General features: G+C 42.9%; 2 protein-coding genes across 9 annotated transcripts in view; both read right to left on the bottom strand.

The window, feature by feature from the left end:
- MAK (male germ cell associated kinase) overlaps positions 1–10,105 on the bottom strand; it is a 29,754-nt gene extending 19,649 nt beyond the window's left edge. For 4 of the 7 annotated variants that reach the window (XM_021387399.1, XM_021387402.1, XM_021387403.1 and 1 more), the window contains exons 1-5: positions 10,019–10,105; positions 3,141–3,491; positions 2,008–2,062; positions 935–1,056; positions 3–82 (exon numbers count right to left, since the gene is read on the bottom strand). In XM_021387399.1, coding sequence (XP_021243074.1) covers positions 3–82; positions 935–1,056; positions 2,008–2,062; positions 3,141–3,241 — 358 coding nt within the window. In that variant the 5' untranslated portion in view covers positions 3,242–3,491; positions 10,019–10,105. Of the gene's footprint in view, positions 1–2; positions 83–784; positions 866–934; positions 1,057–2,007; positions 2,063–3,140; positions 3,492–9,826; positions 9,967–10,018 lie in introns of those variants that run through there. The other 3 variants (XM_021387401.1, XM_021387406.1, XM_021387405.1) reach the window with 3 other exon arrangements.
- On the bottom strand, positions 10,921–18,948 carry GCM2 (glial cells missing homolog 2). 2 transcript variants are annotated; one of them, XM_021388918.1, is made up of 7 exons: positions 18,883–18,948; positions 17,162–17,414; positions 16,688–16,800; positions 15,148–15,273; positions 14,101–14,960; positions 13,733–13,795; positions 10,921–13,463 (listed from the first exon to the last, which is right to left on the bottom strand). In XM_021388918.1, exons 1-7 carry the CDS (start codon positions 18,922–18,924, stop codon positions 13,451–13,453), a joined length of 1,470 nt encoding a protein of 489 aa, XP_021244593.1. In that variant the 5' UTR covers positions 18,925–18,948; the 3' UTR covers positions 10,921–13,450. The 2 variants fall into 2 exon arrangements, with proteins under 2 accessions (XP_021244593.1, XP_021244592.1); XM_021388917.1 differs by having other exon boundaries at positions 10,921–13,291.

Here is a 19,034-nt window from a genome sequence, read left to right as displayed (position 1 = left end):
ACCGTGTTTATGGATGAAAGCTAACCCTTGCAATATCTGATACATCATGTTTCTGATGACTGACTCAGGGAACAACTTGTTTCTGTGAAGAAAGATTAATAACTTCACAAAATTAAAAGAGACAGTGTATTTTTCCTGTAAGACAGAACATGCATGTTTCTTCATTTTGCACGATGACTCAAACAGATGAGAACAGACCCGTTAAGTCTTACATACTTAGACTCATGTAGTACTTGTCAAAAATCTCCCTTGCTGCCAAGCCACAGTTTTGCTTACTATCTTTACTGCAGAGAAGTCTCTATATGTAGATGAGTCTGGCTGCCCTGTAATATGCTTGACCAGATGAGTGCACACACTGTATTAGAGCAAGCAAGAGAGCGCCCTGCATAGCACCGCTGTATGTGTGGTGTCCAGTGCTATCCTTATGGAAGCCTGAGCAAGAGCAATGCTTCTCAGCTGTAAGCTAATATTGTGCTTGTATTGCTAACAGCTATCTAAGGGCTCTGAGCACAAGGAGATAAAGGTATGTTTGTATGCATGTTCACGAGAAGGTGACCACCCCCACCTTAAGCCAAATCCATAAGCAAAAGCAGAATGAACAGCATTTGTCCAATCCTTTGTGTATTAATGAAGGCCAATAAAGAAAAAGAGTATTTGGAATTTTTCTTAAGGCTCAATAAATACTAAAGACATGCAAGTTACCACATTAATAACTGAATAAAGTCTTACTCCCAAACATATTACAATGTGCAATGCTGTTATGCTAAGCAATGCAGAATTTTACCCTCAGATAAGCAGGTGCAGCAGATCCTGTTCACATCAATGGGGCTGCAAGAAGAGCCTAAAACAGAAATTCCAGTATGTTCTTCAAGACAGTATAAGAAACATACATAAAGCATGATAGCACACTACTTGTTCTATGAGAAAGACGTACCTGTCCTTCATCAACTGATAGAGATTTTCCTTCATGTATTCAAACACAAAGTAAAGGTGGTCATTTTCTCTTATGACTTCTTTCAATTTTATTACATTGGCATGATTCAGCTTCTTCAGAGACTGTAACAGCAACAACACAGCGTTTCAGATAACTTGACAGTGACTACTTCCTTACCTGAGCTGCATTTGTACTACGTAAAAGTTTGAAGGAAGGAAATAACAAAACACATCTATCAGGTAGTCTCTAATCATCTTCATAGAATCATAGGGGCTGGAAGGGACCTCCAGAAAGCACCTAGTCCAACCCTCCTGCCAAGGCAGGCTCCCTAGACCAGGAAGCACAACTGGATTTAATTCCATTCACCATCACTCTCTGGGCCAAGCCATGCAGACAGTTATTTCCCCAGAAAACAGTATACCTGTCCAAGCCACGGACTGCCAGCTTCCTCAGAATAATACCGTGGGAGACAGTGTCAAAGGCTTCTTGTTTTTATGAATAAGGATACTCCCCTTGCAGGTTTCATTTCTAGAGAAATGGGCTATTTCCAGTAAGTTAAACCTACACTGTGGATGCCCAAGTTATGGACATTCAACTCCTCTGGTAGTGAGATTTGTATTTATAGAAAATTAGCAGCCCAAAACATGAAATGACTTGAAATTTAAGATGAGGTTTTCAAGTGTAAAGCTTTATTCTGTCACTTAAGTAACCAAAACTTCCAGTGTTTTCTAAAGATGTCCCAAATACAAGATATGAGGACTGGATATACACCTAGAAACTCATCAGTAAAATGCAGGAGGAGGCTGATAAAACACATACAAAAGTCAAATTAATCATCTTGTCTCAAAGAGAAGTGGCTTGGCTACAAGACATGGCCACTGTGTGAGAATGGCAGGACATTCCACAAAGCAAAAGCAGCTCTAGGAGTTCCAGCAGCCCACAGCTTTGTGGAGCCTGTGACTCCCGCTTAAAGAGTTTAGTTTAGACTGATGCATCTACGTAGTAGATGCCCTCTTCTTTCAGGGGAACCTAACATATACTTATTTTCAAATGTGGTATGTTCACCATTTTACCTTGACTTCTCTCAAATTCATGCACTCATCCCATGAATAGAACTTCCTTTTCATACTAAAATAAAAGTTAGAGAAAGTATTTTCAGTAACAGAGAATGCTTTCAGAACAAAAAAGATCCAGTGTTATCTTCCAAACACTAGCTCTATATCGAACCAAGTTTAAAACATTCTGCAATACCTTCCAGCAACATGTTCATTATGAGTTTGCTTTGATTATAAGAGTTAAGTATTTCATGATTAATTGTTGCAAACATTTTTAGAGGTGTAGTTAACAGGAGACAATTATACTACAAGGTATTTCTGAAAGCATCAGGGATGCAAAATCCTGTTGCATCACTCACATTGTGCCCATAATAAGGAGGACAGCAACAGTGACACTGCACATAAAACATGGATTTTGAAACAAGAAAAACTACTACTTTTTGCCCAAGTCACACATTCCAGGAAAACAAGAAAGTTACATTTTTGAAATTTGCGAAGTATCTTAACCACCTAAAATTCTAAGTATCATCTGTATAGATCAGTCTTTTTTTTTTTTTTAAAACAGGCCTATTCAAAGATATTAAACAGTAAAAAAAGTTGGTTTTTTTCAAGCAATATCCATACATAAATACAACAGTCTATGTATAACAGTGTAATACATAGATTTGGAAGTCTTGAATACAAATATGGATAATTAGTTGTTGCTCAGATTTTGGGACTGGGTTGTGAATGTCATGTTGTTTACTGCATTTCTCTACAGTTCTAGGTCCTACAGAGCAGCTATTTAAAACTAAGATTTCAATTAAAATGAATGCACCTTCATTCAAAAAACTATTCCCCCCGAAATCCCCAACTTGACAAAAAAAAAAATCACACAAAACAATTCCGAATCCTGAAATACCAAAAATGGTAAACACTCCCCATAAAACTTAGCTCCATTTGCCTGCACATTATACATATGAATATGTCTACTGATGTACTGTAAGGAAGTATGACCAACACTCAGTTAAGCAACTGGATTAAATATTTTGTTATGGTAACTTCCTTTAAAAAAGGGTCATTTTTTTCCTTGTACACAGACAGCATAGAGCAATAAAGTGAAAATCTTACTGCTTTCCCAAGTATCTTTACTGAATGCAGATGTTACATACCGTTTGATGGCTACAAGCTCTCCTGACTCATTGCTCTTCCCCATCAACACACTGCCATAGGTGCCATCACCCAGTTGCTTCATGATTGTGTAACGGTTCATTTTTTTTTTCTTCCCTAAGACTACGATAGCCAAAAGCTAGGATTTCTTAAGGTGTCTTCTGTATTTTTAAAGGATTTTTTGCTCTGATTTTTTTTTTTTTTAGAGAAATCTTCTTCCAGAGTGTCTAAGGTTGCTGGATGTTTCCTCATAACTGAGCAAGATGGTCACTAGTCTCCTCCAAATTACATATATTTTGAAATCCAGGTGCAAAGTCTGAGAGGTAGAAGAGCATGGTAATTCTCAGTAGATCCTGAAAAAAAAAAACAATAGGCAAATACGTAATTTTACAGTGTTTTAGACAAAAGACACCATACAATTTGTATGTAACACAAATAGATCTATCTGGGGTTGTTGTTCTTTAAAACAGAACACTTCAGTAAAACAAGTTCCTTTAAATCTTTCAGGCCACTGAAGGTGTCGAGTCTAGGATTAAGGTCAGAGTAAGCAGGGAACAGATAGTAATCTTGACTATCATAATTCCCTAGACCTACAGAAGCATGTCTAAAGCCAATGTCCTCTGATGGCACTCCTTAATTCGCAGGCAGTGATAAGTTCCTAATCTGCACTGACAAGTTTAGGAACACAGGCAGGAGAATCCAAATCTCGCACAATGTGCGACAGCAAATCCAGAACTGGTAGCTGTTGGTCTGAATGCTGTTTTGGATAGAAAGTACAAGTAGGTGAGCTGGGCTTAGAGATCATGAGGAAAGGAAGTGAGGAGGCAAGATAACTGCTAATTCACTAAGGTAAACTGAGTTCTCATAATTTTACTTGGATATCTTACTCTAGAGTTCATCGAATTCTTGGGCTATAGCCACAGCTAGGATTACACACAGTAATGTTTGAAGAGTTAGGTTTATCCCTCTGCTTCACAAGGTCTGCAAAGATACACAGTTCACCAGCATGGAAGACAGCCAGAGTTTTCATGTGGCAAGTAGTACACATAAATACTCATGTTGTTTAATCTTCAAATTTAAACCTTGATTAGATCCTTAATCCAAACTCCAGGTTTCTTTAAACACAATACTATGTCACCAGTATTTAAGGCTAAGCTGTTTTCCCACAGTTCCTCCACACAAATCCTAATCCTAACCTTAGCTCTGGCTGCCCACAGTCTTAAGAATTTCTACTAAGGTACTTACACAAACTCACAGTAGTCACTCACTTATTTATGTAGACCCAGGAAAATCTTAACAACTACTCACTGCAGCATTTATTTACTATAACCTAAATGCTCAAATACCAACCATCTACTGTTAACTTAGTTCCAGCATTATCTTTAGCTTATATCTCTGCTGTTTAAAAATCCAAAATAAATGAGGTCACATGCACTTCAGCCTACTTCCATAAGAAATGCAAAATTCAGTATGCAGCTTCATCCTCATACCAAAATTAGCTACAAGTTGGTAAGGCTGTCCAAACAGATTAAGGCACTCAAATTCCGTAGGTAGCAAACCTCATGGCTGGCAAAATGCAACAATAAAATAGGCCCCTTAAGAGTGTGAAGCCAACAAGCTAGAGCAGGCATCTGCAAGATAAATATCTGCCTGGACAAAGCACTGATGTTGCCAAGCTGTTATTACTTGAAATGCTGCATCCCTGGAGAAGTCATAAGGTACACCTTGTTATTCACTGTTGCTTCTGTTACCATGGAGGAATCCTGCACCAGCTGTCATGACACCAGCAACAAGTGACCTAGTGGACAATCCCAGTATGGTAGCAAGGAATATAAAGCAGTTCCTATCCATTCCCCCCAAAAGCCATTTCCACAGTAAAATAAAGTCACAGGTTAAGAGCACATTTTATTACAATGTTTAAAAAAGATTAAAAGATTAAAAAAAAAGGCCACCAGTTTAGTCAGGCAGGACCTACCCTTGGTATAGCATGCTGGTTCTCCCATATCACCTCCCTCTCTTCCATGTGCCTTAGCATAGCTTCCAGGAGGATCTGTTCCATCATCTTTCCTGGCACAGAGGTGAAGCTGACAGGTCAGTAGCTCCCTGAGTTGGCCTTTTGACCCTAATTAAAAATGGGTGTGACACTGCCTTTTTTCCAGTTACCAGGGACTTCACCTGACTACCAAGACTTTTCAAGTATCAAGAATGGCTTGGCAACAACATCAGCCAATTTCCTCAGGACTCCGGGATGCATGATGTATCTCATCAGGACACACAGACTTAGAGATGTACAGGTTACTCAGGTGGTTGTGAACCTGATCATTGCTTACAGTGGGAGGGACATTGCTCCCATAGTTCTCACCTTCTGTCCCATCTGCTTGAGGGGTGTGTGAAGAGCACAGTGAAGACTAAGGCAAAAAAAAGTTGAGTACCTCAACCTTTTCCTTGTCCATTGTTACCAGCCTGCCTGTATTGCTCACTAAGGGGGGTATGCCTTCTTGGACTTTCCTCTTCTGGTTGATGTACCTGTAGAAGCTTTTCTTTTTCTTCTTTGCACCCCTTGCCAAGTCCGGTTCCAGTTGGGCCTTGTCCATCTGTACACAGACTAGCAGCATCCCTATACTCTTCCCAGGGTACCTGTCCCTGTTTCCACTGCGTGTGCATTTTCTTCTTGCTCTCCAGTTTGACCAGCAGGTCCTGGTTCAGCCATGTCAGTTTCTTGCCTTCCTTTCCTGACTTCCTACACCTAGGGATGGAGGGCTCTTGTGCCCTAAGCTTCCTTAAAGATCTGTCAGCTCTTCTCTGCTCTCTCATCATTCAGGACATTTTCCCAGAGAGGTTTGTTGATTAACTCCCTGAAGAATTGGAATTTGGCTTTCCTAAAATTTAGCATCTTGATTTTATTCTTTGTCTGTGTAATATCCTTCAGGAATGTGAACTCCACCATTGCATGGTACTTACATCCCAGGCAGACTCCAATCCTGATGTCACCAACCAGTTCACTTGGCGTTGGTGAGTAAAAGGTTCAGAATTGCATATCTCCTGATAGGGCTGTCTATTACTTGACTCAAGAAGTTATCCTCGATGCATTTCATGAGCCTCCTGGATTGCCTACAGCTTGCTGTGCTAGCAGATGTCAGAAGTCCCCCAGCAGTACAAGAGCCTGCGATCAGAATGCCTCCTGTAGCTGGAGGAAGAAGACTTCATCAACAGGCTCTGCTTGATGAGGCAGCCTGTAGTAGTGTCATGGTTTTGTGATTTTTACGCCCATAAACCGTTGACAAGTAGACACCAACCACATCTCTCTTTGATGTCTCAGCCTCTAACTCTTAATCATAGGCTTCTGACTTGCTCATGGTCATTCTTCAGGGACAGCTCTTCACACTCTATTCCTTTCTTGATGTAGAGGGCAGTGCCTCCTCCCTTCCTTCCTTTCTTGTCCCTTCTGAACAGCTTGTAGCTGTCAACAGCCACACTCCCGTCATGGGAATCATCCCACCAGGTTTCAGTGACAGCAACTACACCATGGTTTTCTAGTAGCATGGTAGCTTCCAGCTCCTCCTGTTTGTTTCCCAAGTTGTGTGTAATGGTGTAGAGGCACTTCACCCAGGCAGCCTGCCTTGTCGCCTTCATGGAGGGTAACTCCTTAATTCCAATGAAGTATTTTCCTTGAGTTTCCCAGTTGCCTTCTCCTGTTGTCTCAAAGGTCCTGGCTCATTGTCCTAAGATTTCAAATGTACTGCGGTGTTGCCAGCACATCTCAGGACAGCAGGTTAAGGGCCCCAGCTAGCACCCTGTCCCTCTAACACTGCCTTGCCATCCCATAGGTAACCACAGGCATGCTCACTATCCACCTTCCTCCCCATTTGAACCTCATTTAAAGCCCTGCCAATGAGCCCTGCTAGCTTTTTCCCAAAGACCCTCCCTTCACTTTGGGGTAGATGAAACCAATCCAGTGCCTGCAAGTCCAGTGCCACGTAGGCTGCTCCACTGCCAAAAAAAAACCCTCAAATTTTTAGTGGCGGAACTAGCCACAAAGCCAGCTGTTTATAGACAGATCCCTTCCATTTCTTTCAGTGTCCTAACCCAGTACAGGAAGCAAAGAAGATGACCCGTGTGATAGACAATTAAAATTATCACTGTATTTTTTTAATTGGTCTTTCATATATACTTTTCCTCTCCATTGCTTTCTCAGAATTCATCTTTATATCTTACTCCCTAAAGTTCCTCAGTGTGCTCTCATCTTTAGTGCCTTGAACATCACTTCTTCTACAGGAGCATTTGTTTCCTGCAGCAATGAACAGATGATCAATTGTTTGTGCCAAGCTAAGATGCATACTAGCCAGTCATATCTTGCTATTTACTGATCATTAGAGTTGTGTGTGTGTATGTGTATATACACATACATTAACATAAACACACATACATTTTATATTTACATATACAACTTCTTGGAGATCTTCCCATGCATGTTTTTACAGCATCTAAAGCAATGATAGACTGTGCACACATGTTGTGCATAGGCACACACAGACACACAACACAAAGTGAAGTTAAATGCAGGAGGATTTGAATGCCTGTGCTTCTGTTTCAACAGACATAACTGTACATTGTTATGACATCATTTTCAGGGAGAGCACTGCAGTATCTGTCAAAGATAGCCCTATATAACTCCTATTCTGGCATTGTATACATTTAACATTCTGAAGAACTCACATATATGAAACATACACTGCATTTCATTTCAACTTTCTGCTCTCTAGTGAAATGAACTAAAATTTCAGGAAAGAAAACACTGTTTGCAATAAACAAAGACCCAGATACAAATACACCCCTGAATTTTTGACCCTTAAGTCCTAGAATCTTGGTGCCTAAATCCTATCAGCTTTCCAAGCCAATTTAGGATGACAAATTAATCACTTGCTTCTTATATTACTCCATTTGTCCAGTTTGCACTATTATTTCAGCATGTGCACTTGAAACAGTAAACTACTTATTCTCTCCAAAATTGCCATGTAATATAATAGACTGCAGACATAGAAAACATACATTTTGTCTGTTCTGCAATATATTTTATTGCCTTATTCCTTTTCTGTGGTGAGCCATAATTTTTAGGGTATGAACACAGTTAATCAAGTTAAGTACAGAAATTTCAGGACATTCCTTCAGTAGTCAAATGGAAATGTCAAAATTGCTCTGTGGAAAGGCATGAAATCACACGAAAGCTATATAACTTGGCAACAATATTTACAAACCATAATACACACCACATACATTCACCACAATAAGGATGCGTGCCAGGCTGTTACAATATGGATGCATGCCAGGCTGTTCTACTGATGACTCTCATGAACAAGTTGACTAGGTCCCTTATGTTAACAAAAAATAGCAAATAAGGGAACTCTTAGTGAGATGTCATCAATTGAAACTAACCAAATGCAGCAGAAAAATAGGGACTGCAGGTATCACTCTTGACTCTCTTCTCCAATGTTGTTATCAACCTAGCACTATTCTCATTTGTTTTATAGGGAATTCATCCTAAATTCAGGACTATCTGAAAAACTGATACAGTTCTGGGGACAACTAAAGAGTCGGCTTTATAGCAATGCCCTGACATGCAGCAGTCCATTAGAAATGCTGGGAAATGACAGAGGTTTGCTGATCCAGAGGTCTAGCACTGCATCCTGCAGGACTGCAGCCACCACCACGCACTGATAGTACAACAAGCAAGGGGCTTGTGCCAGATGGCTATGGCAATAGGGCCAGGGGCTTCTTTCACTTGCACTGGAAGATCATGATTGTGACCAAGGATGCACTGAATGCTCTGAGGAGACCTCACTGCAGCCTTCCAGTACTTGAAGGGAGCTTATAAGTAGGAGGGTGACCAACTTTTCGACTGATAGCGATAGGTCAAGGGAGAAAGGCTTTTTAAAAGAGGGGAAATTTAGGTTAACTGTTAGGCAGAAATTCTTCACTCAGAGGGCGGTGAGGCAGTGGCACAGGCTGCCCGGAGAAGCTGTGGGTGCCCCATCCCTGGAGGGGTTCAAGGCCAGGTTGGATGGGGCCCTGGGCAGCCTGAGTTGGTGAGGGGCAGCCCTGCCCACGGCAGGGGATTGGAACTAGATAGTCTTTAAGGTCCCTTACAACCTAAGCCACTCAATGATTCTATGTTTCCATGATTATTTAGAATATAAATGCTCTAGATAATCACATTTTGCTACAGTCAACATTTGCACACTTGGTAAAGTTGTCATAACAGTTTTGTCTCCCAAACAGATGAGAAATCCCATTGCAAACACCAGCTTGTTTTATACTCTTAATGACATACTGCCTATAATCTCCTCACACAGGATTACAGAAGGATGAAAGCAGGGGACAAATGGAGGACAAAATGCAATCGCTGGAAACAATCCACTAATTTGTGTAAACATGGAAAATCTGAACTACTACATATTTTCAGCAAATTTTCAGCAAATGCTACTAGTGATTTTAAATATCTGCATTACAGTTTAAAATGTAATTAATGACAGCAAACCATCTGCATTCCTGCCGGACTTGAAATACGCATTACCAAAGGTGTCACCGTCGCACATTAAACAAGCTGCCCAAATTAAAAAAGAAGCCAGAATATACGACCCTAACAGGGAGAGGCAGACATGTAGGGAAAACCCAACCCCACTCCACCGACCTGCCTTGCCACTACGGAGCTCAGCAGCCCGGCTCACAGCGGGGCATCCCACGCACACCTCCGAGCGAAGCACCGCTCCGAGCGAAGCACCGCTCCGAGCGAAGCACCGCTCCGAGCGAAGCACCGCTCCCAGCCCGCACCGCTGACCCGCGCCTCCTGCCCCGGCCCCGCACCGCGCTGCCGCCCGCTCACCGCGGCGCTCCGGCCCGGCGCTGCCAACCACGAACCGCCGCCCGGCCGCTTCGGCGCGTTGCCGGGGCGACGCCGAGAGCGGGCGGGGCCTACAGCGGGACACGCCCCTCACCGGGGTCACGTGGGGGCGGGAGGTTGGTGAGGAGGAAAAAAAAAAAAAAAAAAGCGTGTTCAGTGTCTGAGCCACTGGGTAATTGTGGCGGGAATGTCTCTTTTTAAGCTGTAGTGCACCTGCTTGCCTGCTCATTTTACACAGCAATATGAGCGCGCTCACTGCTAATATGCTGTTGAAAGAGCCCTCTTTGGCTGCGGTTTGTAAAGGTGCTGATGCTTGGCTGGAATGCCAGCAGAAGGCTGGCTTCTTGCAAATGGCATTGCAGCCAGTGACAGCGGGTATGCTGAAATTAATTGGTGTTGTGTGAACTTTGTTTTGCTTTTGCTTAAGTGAGTTTGATCTGAACACCTGTTTCCCACTGATGGCTGTGTTGCCTGTGGACTCTTGCAAGCCCATGGAAGTGCTGTGTTGAAATGCGCTCCCCTTCTTGCTCAGGCCTAACCATAGCACTGCATAAACAGCAGTCGACTCTCCCTCCCTTTGTTCAAGAGCTAGAAGACCTTAGGGGTCCAGGGCTGGGACAACACCGTGTGCTGTCCTCAATAATTCTCAGGTAGATGGGCTCTAACACCCCTGGGCCAACTTCTTGCCCTTAGGAAGAACTACTCCAACCCTAAGGCCTTGGTTCTTCTCTTTAATATGCATGTTGCTGCTGCTGATAACAATGGGAATCATAGAGTGGCTCAAGATGGAAGGGACCTTAGAGTCCAACACTGTGCCATGGGCAGGGCTGCCTCCCACCAGCTCAGGCTGCCCAGGGCCCACCCAACCTTGCCTGGAACACCTCCAGGGACAGGGCGCCACAGCTTCTCTGGGCAGCCTGTGCTAGTGCCTCACCGCAAACTGAGTAAGGAATTATTTTCTTAGTATTTAATGACATGAGCGACATTAACTTTCCAAAATGTATAGTTCATCTCCTCGGAAGGCCTCCTGTACCCCTGGAAATGTGTTGTGTCCTGCTGCACGGTCCACCTTTGTGAATGGGAGTAGCCCAGTTGTATTAGATAGCTTCTCCCAAAAAGACACAGATGAAAACCCTATAAATCCAGAAAGAAACCCCAGAATCCGCTCAGGAAAAAGCAAGAAGCAAACTCAGGAATTCTGCCCCGCTGCACCATCAGTGCCTCCAGAGGAGCTCTGCTTCCCACCTTCCCACTCTCGCCTCTGCCTATGGAGATGATGAAGGCCTCCGGGTGCTTCAGTAGAGAGCAACCACTGAGATCGACAGAAGCACTCAAATTCTTCAGCAGCCTCTTGTCTCTGGGACGAGATCCTTTATACACCCAGGCTTTCAAGCCTTGCCATGAAAAGGCTGGTTTTTGTGTAAAGGCCATCCTCAGTCTGGAGACAGCTGGTGCTTTCCTCAGCAGGGCTCTTGTTGTTGGGGTGAAGCTGGAGCCACAGGTGGCTGAATTCAGAAAACACGTTCTTCCCCTCCACAGCTACACTGTGACAACAGGAATTTGTTAGGTGAGGACATCTGCTGCAGCCCAGGATGTGGGCAGCCCAGAAACCATGCTTGAGGGGGCACAGTGAATAGAAAAAGCTACTTGAGGACTGAAGGGAGCACGTCTTTCTTCAAGGCTGCTGCTTCGCTTGAGAAACACGCTTTTAAAGTCAATTCTACAGCTATATAAACCAGCAAGGAGGCACTTGATTTCAGCTTTTTGTTACGGAAGCTAGCATCACATTTAAATTGCTGTATTTTGGACAGAAAAACTACGTACAACACCAGACTGAATCCATCTGCTCTTTTATCTGGAAAGGTTAAGGCACAGGTATGTTGTCCCAGGCACTTGTAGATGAAAAGCAGCAGTGTGAAGAGCTGCTGCAATAATCTTCAGAGAGTTTTTATTTGTTCGAGGGCCACAGGTGATATAGCGAGCTAATTACTACCATATCTTTGTACTTTGTGCTTAAACAGCTGTTGTGTTTACTGGACATAAGTCTATCCCCAAAAAGTAGTATTTTAACAGTTTTTTGCATTTACTCAACTGATGTACAAAGTTCTGCTTGAAAGGCCGTGTTTTGAGAGCATAGCATAACATAAGCATACATGTATAGTAGCAAGCTTTATACCAGTATATTAACAGCACAAAACCCCCACCACTTGTCCTGGAACTTTTAACACATCTGGAGATAGAGCCACAGTCATCTGATTTCCCAAAAGCTAATACAAAATGAAGTAGCTTACATCTTTAAAACTCTTTGACTTTGAGATCTTTTGTGAATCTCTTTCTAGCCATTTTGCTTGACCTTAAACCCTCTCCCCACCCATATTTCCACTTTTCTTCAAAAGTTAGGTGGCTTTATCTTAAGTTTTATTCTACTCCCAAACTGACTTGATATGTTTGGGAGTAAAGATGAGAAGTTTCAGTTCTGTGTATAGGTATGGTGTTGCATGTTTCTGCATCCACAATTTGGCTCAAATTTTCTGGGCAGTAACTTGCCATTTTCTTAGGTTGGTGTGTAGGCTAACTACCTAACTGATGTTGCTCACCTGACTCATTTCTGCAATCTAAACCACCTGGTAGAACTGTCAGAAAAATGTAAAAAGAACCTGGTGAGGCAGACAGCAAATATTCTAGAAGTCAGTGATACATTCCAGCTTCAAGTAGCTTGAGCTTTTGAAATGCTGATCAATCCACTGCTGAATATTGTTGGTTAATTTGCTGTGCAACTCTATTTCAAGTATCAGACTGTGTGCATTGTTCTCATAAAAAAATACAAAGTTAAAAAAGCAGCACACCAAATAGAATGACTTAAACCCAAGTGTCTGCACACCATACTATACAAATAAGATTTGGTTATTAGTTTGATGACAGCACTGCAAGGTTCTGCACACAGAAGCCAACTAGTGAACCACTTGTGTTAGATTATATGTTGTTTTGTGTTTAAATGCATGTTTATTAAAAGCATACAGTAGCATGCTCTTACTTAAAACAGGGAAAATATACAAAAATATTTTTTCCAAAATATTTGAGTGCCTAAAAAGTTAAAATACTTGGTAACTAATAATTAATGCTGCCATCTCGACCAGATCCCTGCCTACATAGCTTTCTTGCTAGGCATACACTATTTTAGTTTCATTAAAGAGCGCTAGACAACATCTTCCAAAATACGTAAACTGAAACCAGCAACACTGTCTTCTTCTGGACCTACTGGAGAAGAGTTTCATTAGCCGAGAGCCCGGAGGTGCAAATTCTCAAGTTTTCTGTTTAGCTTAGGGTCTCAGAAAATTTTGACCTCTTGTTTTGTTGATTGCTTTATTCCCAGGAGAACACCACTCTCACCGGGAGGACAGGAGTTAGGAACTGCTAGTAAAAGTCCCTTTGAGGAAAGAGAAAGACCTAATGGTGAGGCAGGGAGAAGAAGAATAGTAATTGACAAGGTTTGTTCACATTGACCTGCTGCTTTTAGACAAAAATGCAGTTTCCTTGCAGGTTTATCATTTCTCTGGCCCACTAGCTTTTACATTCATTACATAGATCATGGCAGGTGGATGGATCATTCAGGTGAATTATCCTGCAACTTGTCTCACTGTCATTTCTTTCCATTGGCCATAATCTATAGCCAAGGCTATTTTCTTTTTCAATTACCTGGGGAGTGTTTTCCTTTCCCAGTTGAAGCACTGTCTCTCCAACCTCTGGCAGGAGCCGCAGCTGTAAGCAGATCACAGTCTCCATTACAGGAAGCTGCTTACTTCCCAAGGTGCTTTGTCTCCACACCACCAACTCCCAATCATGTCTGGACGTTTCATACCCTTTTAGAGGTACATATATTGATTTTTTGTGTGTGTGTGTGTGGGGGAAACATGCTTTATTCAGCTCCAGAAAGCAACAACGCACTGCTTTCTCACACTGCCTCAAATCCCAAACAACATACCATTAGTGCAACCATTAATTTCCCAGTTAACCATCCCAATAGAATTTAGGTAACATTTAGTCAATATTCCGTACTCTCAAACCTTAAGGCTTGTCCTTCGTGCTCAGCATAGCTGTTCCCCAGAGGTAACCCATACCGATAGGCCTCCACGCTCTCGACTGGTTCAGACTTTGTGGTGACTGGGTCATGCTGGTAGAGCAGTGCTGACTTGATCATCCCAAAGTCTTCCTGAATCTTCATCCCTGAATAGATAGTGCCTGAGACATTTTCAGCCACATGTGTACAGCTCTGAAGGTTTTTCATGTCACAGAGATTGTCACTGTACTTCAGCATGGACGGCTTGTAGGCCTGGTAGGACACCTTTGTGGTGGTTGTGATGACAGTCTGTAGTGGTGGGGCCATGGGAGAGGGACTGGGACCATATTTGCTGGAGTACTCACCACCATAATAAGTGTGGTTAGTGCTTGTTTGCATCTGACCATAGTCGCTCCTGTCTCCACTGCCAGTTTTCCCCCAGATTGGTTTCAGTCCATAGTGCCTACCAGTATGATCAAAGGGCTTGTCACTGCTGGTCAAGGAATTATAGTGAGATCCATTCAAACTGATAGGGTTGGCATCAAGGGGAGGATTTGCTGGATCTTTATAACATGATGGGTAAGGACTGGAGCTAATGAAAGGAGGAAATCCAAACTCATGACTACATGGCCTGGGCACATAGATCCTTGGATTGGGGCACTTCTGGTATGGCAACAGCTGGTCCTCTTGGAAGCTGGCTGAGTCATAAGACATCTTGTAGAGGTCAGTATTTTGCGGCAAAGGGTAAGGCTGAGCTGGAATTGAAAAACTGGTGTCTGTGATGATGCTGACTCTTTCTGGGATGTCTATGGAGGGCAGATTTTGCATGTTACTGACATAACCACTGCTATCATGGTATCTTCCTGCCTGGAAAGGACAAAAGCTTTGAGATTCAGGAGTGGATACTGCCTACAGTGCACACCCTGACACTTGCAATACTGATCATTTCAGTCCCAAATGAACAAATGTAGCATGGTATAAAACTTTGCGTTGCCCTGGACTTCCCAGTATCTACATCTGACAACTTTTTAACTGATGCAAAATCTTGACTTACCTCTGAGTTTAGAATTCTCTTTTTCTGGGAATTCTGAGAAGATGACATTTGCTTCTTAATTGCACTTCGTCTTGCCTCTGCCTCCAATTTACTCTCTGGCCTAGGATGGTCATGGACTCCTTTAGCCTAAATAAGGGTAATCAAAGAATGATTAGAGAAAAAAATGCAGTAATAAGATGAGAGATATCCATGACATAACCTACAGTCTTGCACAAGGGAGCTCAGAGGAGAAACTAAAGAACAAGGAGGGATTAAATTTAAAAATAAATCAATATAACCCAGTTGTGACTTGCAGGTAGAAAAAAGGAAGAACTGAGGGAGGAAAAGCCAGTGATTACTGCAGAGCTGTGAGACAGAATGATGAAGGAGCAAAGGCTCTACCCATGTCTGGGGCATTCAGGAGTAGCTGATCAGAACCAAGGAGGTAGTGGTGGGAAAGTATTATAAATTGAGTTTAATTTGTTTTCTGCGCTCTGTTCTGCTTGATAACATCCACCACTAGAATGACAACAATACGCTTTAGAGTGGTTTCTCACTACTTTAAAACAATGCCCACCTTCCTGAAGGAGACTGAAATACACACCCACAAAAGCCATTGAAAGATAGTCTGCTATTGAAACATATGTGAATGCACAGACCTATGTATCCAAAGCTATATTCACATATGATAAAACAATGCATGCTGCATGCAGTTACCCATTACACTTTTCTAAGTGGACCTCCATATAGTCTCTAATACAAACTGGGAAACTTAAAACTGCTTTTAAAATGCCGCCGTTTCTTGGATAGAAGTTAACTTTTAAGTGAGAAAGTATCAGCAATTTTGATAAAGATCTTTTCAGTCTTTGCATTTGTACAACAGCATATCTCATTAACAGGAATGATAAATAACAGGTGAGAATTTGGAAATGTCATCGGTTTGCTTCCATTTACTGACTGGAAGAACAGAGTTCACTGGAGTCTGGGTCAGGGAAAAAAAACAACAACACATTCACCAGAGAATGTCATCTCAAAACAGGGGCTTCTTCTGAGGTTTTTGTCCTTACATGGCTTAAAAAAAAAAAACAACAAAAACCAAGACATCAGTATGAAGTTTCAAACCAATTTTCTAAATATTGTTTTTTTTTTTTCAGCAAGTTTTAAAATTCTTTCCCTATTTTTTAATTTTAGAAAATAAATCCTTGGTCCTTCATGAGATTCAGTCGTCAGACAGGTGCCAAGGTGTAGGACAAACTCTTTGTTCCCATTTGTGTAACATAATCAAAAGAACTTAAGACATCTATAATGATGCTTTAGCAAAGATGGAAAATGTTAACTCTCAAGTACTGCTTTTTAAAAATACAGCCAAGTGTTACTGTTTTATTTGTTATGGCCGTGTTTATAATACAGAGGAATCCAAGCATGGACCAGAATTCCACTATCCTCACCATGTTTGATGTTACACACAGACAACAAGAAATCTCTCTCCATGCATGTATATATATATATATATATATATATATATATATAATTTGAAATTGTGTGCATGTGTGCTTTTTACCTGGAAAAATATTGCTTTGCCATCAAGCCTCCAGAAGTTGGTGACAGGATAGCCACTGTGCCCACGGCAAGGGATGAGCTGGAGGGCTGCATTGCAGTTCGGACAGGCTTTCTCTGCAAGTACAGGTAGAGAAAACACTTGTCCAGAGGTAAAGCAGAGTGCAAGAACAGTTGAGTCCTTCACTGAAATTCACACTGATGAATGATACTCAAGTAAACATGATGCAGAGTACCAAGCAGAAATGAACGGTATGGGCTAGAGCTGTATACTTAATAAAAGCTAGCGACTGAGAGCATTGTAGGCCCTTAGTTATTTACAGGCAGACACTGACAAAATCTGGAACTAAATATATCCCTCCCACTCTTCACAATGCATGCAAACACATGCGAAACAGACTTTCAAGAAGGCAAGGTTGATCTCTGTTCAGAAGTCAGGCCTAGCTGAGAGAATTAGGTCCCCTACATCCGCCCTTACTTTGCTGCTTCTGCCGCGCCTTGTCGCAGATGGCAGGCCGCAGCTGCAGCCTGGTGCCGTCGGGCAGGGCACAGCTCCCCGCACACACCACCACGCCCAGGCAGGACTTCTTCAGGATCTGGCAGTTGTGGTTGTTGGTGTTACGCATGGCCCAGCCGCTCAGGTGCCGCTGCGCATTCTTCTCCTCACTGGAGTAGATGAGGCGCACGTAGCCGTCCGGCCACTCCTGGAAGGCATCAAAGCACTCGGGCTCCTGTGGCAGGGAGAGCAAAGGGGCATGAGCAGGAGGGGACACTTCATGGCACCTGAACGCCATGGGGCTGCATCAGGGGAGGGTCAGGTTGGGGGTTAAGAAAAGGTTCTTCACCAGAGGGTGGTCGAGCCCTGGAACAGGCTGCCCAGGGCAGTGGTCGCAGCCCCACGTGCTGGAATTCAGGGAGAGTATGGGCAATGCTCTCAGACATTGGGTTGGATTTGGGTGGTCCTGCACAGAGCTGGGAGTTGGACTTCAGGATCCTTGTGTGTCCCTTCCAACTCAGGCTGTTCTATGATGGTGCCACCTTGGGATTTTGTCCCAAGGGCTCTTTCTATGACCAGCAAATTCGGAAACAGCAGAAAAGTATTTTTTTAAAGAATAGCTTATTCAGAAAGAGCTTGTAACAAGATAAATGCAGCCTAAGCTTCCATGCCTCAAGAGTCGGGAGCCATTCCCTTTTTGCATGATTACTTCTCAGAAAGAGCAGTGAGGCACTGGAACGGGTTGCCCAGAGAGGTGGTGGAGTCACCATCCCTGGAGGTGCTCAAGAACCGTGTGGATGTGGCACTGAGGAACATGGTTAGTGGGCATGGCGGGAATGGGTTGGTGGTTGGACTGTATGAGCTTAGTGTGTTTTCCAACCTTAATGATTCTACGATGACCAGTAATAACAGGGTCTCTTGTCACCAATGCCCCTGCACAGTGAGGTTTGTCCAGCTGTTGGACATTACCTCATTACCAGCACTCCCTGGCTGCCCACCACCTGTGTGAGGATGAGCACCTGAAGACTGAAAGCTTCAAGTTTTAGTTAGGCAATAGTTGAAGTGCATCTATAGCAAGCTGAACAAGATAAAAAAAAAAAAAAGAGCAAACAAACAAAACCAAAAAGCCCCAAAACAACCCACAACCAACCACTGAAAACTCATATATTCCACTGTATGTGTAGTGGTTCAGAGAACGAACACTTCCATTTGGGATGTCACTCGCTTCCTGGCATTCCTTATCAGAATGTAGTTGCCATAAAAATTAAATAATGCCTAATGCTTTAAACTCCAAACACCGTTTAAATAAAAATTTCCTACAACATTCCTTTAACATCCATATACAGCACACGTGAGCAATTTGCAGAATTAATCCATTCCATAATTGCATGTTACATGTAAAATAAAATACGTGATGAAAAGTATATGAATTGAAAATGTATTTGGAGCTTACAAACAGAGGAAAAACATTTACCTGAATATTCATTGCCAAATATATTTAATCAGACCTGAGCGAACAGGTACAATATTTAGATGGCTTGGATGATATCAGCAGAAAACGGTCAACCTAAGATTCTTTGGACATAGGTTAAAGAAAGGAAAGAGGGAGAAGGAAGGTCGTTTTAGGAGCTCATGCATAGCTGGACAAGGCTGTATATCAAATCGTTACGTCCCACCCGCAGACATGCCCCGACCCCCGGTACCTGCGGCAGCTTGGGGTCGTTGATGTCCCAGGTGAGCTTCATGCTGGAGGCAGCGGCGAGCGGGCAGCTCCCGCTTTTATCGCCTCGGGGCGGCCCGCACCTCCCGCCCGGCCCCCGGGGCGGCCCTGGGGGTGCTGGGGAGGGGGGGGGGG

Source organism: Numida meleagris, chromosome 2 (genome assembly GCF_002078875.1).
Source record: "Numida meleagris isolate 19003 breed g44 Domestic line chromosome 2, NumMel1.0, whole genome shotgun sequence".
NCBI lineage: Eukaryota > Metazoa > Chordata > Aves > Galliformes > Numididae > Numida > Numida meleagris.
This window is presented reverse-complemented; position numbering and strand designations above follow the sequence as displayed.